Consider the following 5,396-nt stretch of genomic DNA (forward strand, 5'->3'; position numbering starts at 1 on the left):
CTTGCTTCCTAAGCTTGAATCCTCAAAATTGGTTCAAAAACCACAAAGAACAGTGAGGAGAAGAAGGTACGGGAGAACTCTTTGCATACTCTGTTTTTCTACCACTTTCTTCAGCTGTCTAAGGTTATTTCTATCCTAGGGGTGAAATGTCCATCTTACCCCTAGGTCAATTAAGACTTTCTAAAGGCTCCCAAGGGCATTTTTGGTACTTCCCTCTTATCTCGTTAATCATAATCAACGCTCTCCAATTCCCGCTATTCTCAATAATCTCAAACACCAATAATTCACATCCCGTTACCCTTTATCTCCCGGTAACGCTCTAATCATCAACATCACCCCGAGACTCAACCCGAGCCTCGCACTTAATCCCGTTGTGACTAAACCGCTAATCAATATTCTACGATAGTCTCATGTCGAATAGCTCGAACGAACCCCCATCATAATGTGGTCTCAACATATATCACCGACATGCATACAATTAACATTATATTATAATATAATTCTCATAAACGTGCATAAACACATTAAATGACATAATTAAACAATTATGACCCTCCCGCCCTACTAATCCAGCCATTGACCATAATAGGGAAACCGGGGCAGTACAAATCCCATCCTCATGAGAAAAATTACAATATACTTGTGTGTATGTAGCCACTACTAAAGAAACAACCCTTGATTCAAAACTTTTTTTTTCCTTGTTTTTATTTTTTAAGTGCATTATCTATAAAATATAGTTTTTGATTGATATAGTGAATCTAAAATAGTATCGTATAATAGTTTAAAAGTCACCAACTTTTATTTTTATTTTTTTATAGAGTAAATAGTGAGACTAACTTCTTTTTCGAAGTTATTTTGTACTTAGACTTATTTTTTATAATTTTTTGCAAAATGACACTTGTTTAAAATTTCGATCAGCTGTCTGAAATTTTCGACTAACTGTGTATAGTATCAGATACCATTTTACAAAAAATTATCAAAACTAGACTATAATACAAAATAACTTCAAAAAATATACAATTTTGCCCAGAGACCCATTTTTATATCATAAACAAATATTATATAGATAAACAATTCAAATTGAACCTAAATATGAAAACAACACAAGAAATATTATTCACCTACATTGACATACTTTTGTTGCACCACATAATAAATATTTCAAATCAAATTATAAACGATGGAGAAAATTCTTTGTCAAATTAGGCAATTTTTGCTTCCACATATTTGAGCAGCCATATAGAATATTCATTCCCCAAAGTTGGAAGCAACCATTTATTCATTCTCTTAATCTTCAATATTCCTTACAAAAAATTCCTTTATTTTTAAAATTGAAAACAGAATTAAAATATCACCTTAATCATACAATTTCAAAAATACTATGATAGATGGATGGAACATAGAAGAGAGTGATACATGGCTATAAACAAATAAAGATCATCTGTCAAAATTTGATGTCACAAATTATGTTTAATCATTAAAATATATAATTTGTCAAAATCCCATGAAATGTATTTTCGTGAATAAATGATTTTTTTTTTGTCTGTTAAGGTGGTCCAATATATGACATGATATTTAATGTTAAAAATGCTCAAATTAATTCTGTAATTTAAGTTAAGTTGGTGAAGCGGGAAATTATAAGGTGAGTTTAAGCCAAAACGAGCGGCGATCAATGCGGTGGGTCAATTGAGTAAATTAGTCAAAAGATATGGGCCAATATTTTCCAAACTCGAAAAGTAAAAGGGTATAAAAGAAACAAAAAGGTGACAGTTTCCTAGGTCTTCACGAACTTGGATTATAATAGCAAATATTATACCAAAACAAATTTTTTTCTTCCTTTTTTCACTGCTTGAAAAATTCAAAAAGAGTTAAAATAGAAAGAATATTATTCCTAAAATTATAATAAAATTTTGGTGACAGTCTATGGATATGGCCCGAGTCAGAGCTGGCCTTTGTATTTGTACCAAATTTAGACACAGCAAAATCCAAGTTATGTTTATTCTAAAACAAGGGCAGTCCTTGTAATTTCTAACACATTTATTTTCACATTAGCGTTATAGAAAAATAAATTAAATCATTTCACAAACGTATATTTAAGGTTAAATACATATATACATAGTATGTGTATAAATGAATATATATATATTTATTTATATAGAGAGAAAAAGGTAAAAATAAATAAAGAAAGAGAGATAAAAACGAGAAAGAAACGGGTACTTTTAGTATAAGGCCACGGACGCTTTGAGCCCTCATTCAATGCTTTACCGAACTCACCACCCTTTTTTCTTCCATTTCCACCCCTTTACTTCGTTCAATCTCTTCTTCCTCTAAAGCCATCACCACAGCTCTTTCTTCTCTTCCGCTCTTATTTTCTCTCTCTCTCTCTCTCTCCACTCAGGTTTATATGTTTTCTTTATTAAAGTTTCATTCTTTCTTTCAAAATTATTTTAAAGGGTTCTTCTTTGTATATATATATATTTGTATATGTGTATGTGTGTCTAGTTTTTGTTGTTGTGTTTTGAACTGTTTTTTTCTTCTTTCTTCGGTTCTTGTCATTTTGGTTGGGTTTTAGGTTGAAACGAAAATGGAATGCGTTGAAGCGGCGTTCAAGACCAGTTTTGAAGAGAATGGTGTGACCACCGACGATTTTTTTGTGGACGACCTTCTTAACTTCTCTAATGAAGATGGTTTTGTCGAAGAAGAAGAACCAGAAGAAGAGGAAGACAAGGGCTTTGCCTCAGTTTCTCCTTCTCTAAACCAAAACCAAACTGAGGCAGAACTAGATAACTCTAACCCCACAAGTACGAGTTTTTCACCCAAACACGAGTTTGGCCCCGTGCCCGCCACCACTGAACTCAGCGTTCCGGTACTTTTCCCTAACCAAAACATGAAATGAACTGAAAATTTTGAAGAAATTATTAAAAGATGGTTCTTTTCTGTCACTCCGGTTGTGGTCTTTTATGTTTAATTTTTGACTAAAGGTACGATTTTTAACAGGTGGATGAGTTAGCAAACCTCGAATGGCTATCCCATTTTGTCGAGGATTCGTTCTCGGAATTCTCTACACCGTACCTTGCCGGAGTTTCGGCTGAGAAGCCCAAAAACCAGACCGAAGAAGTATCCGAACCGAAAAAGCTCACTCTACCCGAGCAGCCTTGTTTCAGTACTCCGGTACCAGCCAAGGCCAGAAGCAAGAGAGCCCGAACCGGCGGGAGGGTTTGGTCACTGGGTTCCCCTTCTCTCACAGAATCCTCCTCAAGTTCAACCTCTTCGTCCTCGTCTTCTTCCCTTTCGAGCCCCTGGCTCTTATACCAGACACTGAGCCAAGACCCGGCCGGTTCAGTTGAAAAGCCTCCGGCGAAAAAAGCCAAGAAAAAATCCACTCAGACTGACGCCACCGGTTCACTGACGGGCCAGCCGTCTCGCCGGTGCAGCCATTGCGGCGTTCAGAAGACCCCTCAGTGGAGAACCGGTCCACTGGGGGCAAAGACGCTCTGCAACGCTTGCGGGGTCAGGTTCAAGTCGGGTCGACTATTACCCGAATACAGACCCGCTTGCAGCCCAACTTTCTCAAGCGAGTTGCACTCTAATCACCACCGGAAAGTGCTCGAGATGCGGCGGAAGAAGGAGGACGTGCCTGTAGCCGAGTCCGGTTTTGCTCCCCCGGTTGTACCGAGTTTTTGAAGAAAAAAAATTATTTAATATTAGAAAAAAAAATCTAGTATTTAGAAAAGAAAAAAAAATAGGTTCAGAGAGAAAAACAGAGTGATACGGCATTGAACCCGGTTCGAATAGGTCCGAGTTAGTGTACATTCTTTTACCACGGTGGGTGAGGTTAGGTTAGGTTCTTAGGCGTGTAACTGATTAATTAGGAAGACTCTTCTTGTATTTTTATTTTTTATTTTTAATTTTCTTTTCAGTTTTTTTTTTATTTATCTAATTTGTTTTTTCTTTTAACATGTATATAATTTAGTGGGGTTTGAAACCGTCTTAGGTCACACCTTAATTTTTGGTAACTGTTTTTTTAAGGCAAAAACATTATGTCGTGAGCACAGTGCTCGCTTGCTCACTCGCTCCGGAGAATCTCCACCGTCGATTGAATCTAACGGCTAACGGTGATTTTTCGGAGGGTTTTTATAGTGTATTTTACGTTCAAATTCCGATGTGGGAGTTTTAGTCGAATAGGAGATTGTAATTGGTGGGTGTTGTGTCCTTTCCTTTCGTGTCTCTGTTATCGATGCCCTTGTAGATTTTGATGCTGTTTCGTACTTTGGGTTATTTCTTGTGTTTGGATACTACTCAGTTCTTAATATTAGACAACACAAAAGAAAAAGATACAAAAAAAAAGGTTGTGATGAGAGTTACATGACAATACAAGGGATAATAAGATAAAAGAATCTTAAAGTAATATATGGCTTATTAGTTTGTTGTTTTGAAAAACATTTTTAACTTTATTATATATCTTTTTTTTCACAGTAAGCAGTGGTAAAATAGTTAATTTAGCTTGGTTTTTCTGGGTTAAAGCCAGTAGGTGGAATCTTTTACTATAACTTAACTAATGTCAGTCTGTTCTGATCTGATCTATCAGCACTCACCTGCTTCTGTAGCATTTATTTGGTACTTACTCATAAGTGAATTCTCAGTATATGCATGCGCTATTTTAAGCATATTCAAAATTTTACCTCTTTGTTTAATAATCCATTCTAACCCTAACTCTACTAGTACAGAAATCTCACTCTATTTCGGCTCACGAGGCAGCTAGTATTGTCCAAGAAATTCTTCATATATATATATATATATATAAAAAAAAAGGAGTTTATCAAACTATATATAAAACCCTACGTACTATATCAATATCTTTCGTCATTATCAATATGGTTAATCGATTTCAGAAATGAGTTATTTCATCAAATATCTCATACATGTTCGAGTTCAATTCATGATTATTATTTTTTAAAAATAAACTGAAAATTCGTGACATATCATGAAGATTAAATTATGATGCGATGTAAGTGATATCGATATGCTAAAAACAATGCGCATGCCGTGTGTAGCCATTTGTCTAATAATAATTCATCGTAGACTTTGCATATTGGCTCATTGAGTCAAAAATAATATACACAAGTTGCAAATATCTATGTACTTATCTATTTGACACATTTATTCAAAAAATATATATATAATAATAATAATTAAAAAAAATGAAATGACTTTATTTTGTTAATAAATACACCTCTCTTTTGTAAATAATAATTATTATTATTATGTTCCTTGATCGGTATTCAAGTATATTTACTACTACCTATCATTGCCCTAAAACTTAAAGTCAAAAGCAAGCAAAATTATATATATTACAATTCGAGTTAATTTTTACTTTATTGTATAGTAGTAATAAG

General features: G+C 34.4%; 1 protein-coding gene across 1 annotated transcript; it reads left to right on the forward strand.

Annotated features, from left to right (window-relative positions):
- The first annotated feature begins 2,242 nt into the window (after nt 1–2,242).
- LOC133812726 (GATA transcription factor 5-like) lies at nt 2,243–4,295 on the forward strand. The gene is made up of 3 exons (XM_062246530.1): nt 2,243–2,398; nt 2,573–2,866; nt 2,998–4,295. The coding sequence occupies exons 2-3, from the start codon at nt 2,585–2,587 to the stop codon at nt 3,682–3,684; spliced, it is 969 nt and encodes a 322-aa protein (XP_062102514.1). The 5' UTR covers nt 2,243–2,398; nt 2,573–2,584; the 3' UTR covers nt 3,685–4,295.
- The last annotated feature ends 1,101 nt before the right edge of the window (nt 4,296–5,396 follow it).

Source organism: Humulus lupulus, chromosome 1 (genome assembly GCF_963169125.1).
Source record: "Humulus lupulus chromosome 1, drHumLupu1.1, whole genome shotgun sequence".
Lineage (NCBI taxonomy): Eukaryota > Viridiplantae > Streptophyta > Magnoliopsida > Rosales > Cannabaceae > Humulus > Humulus lupulus.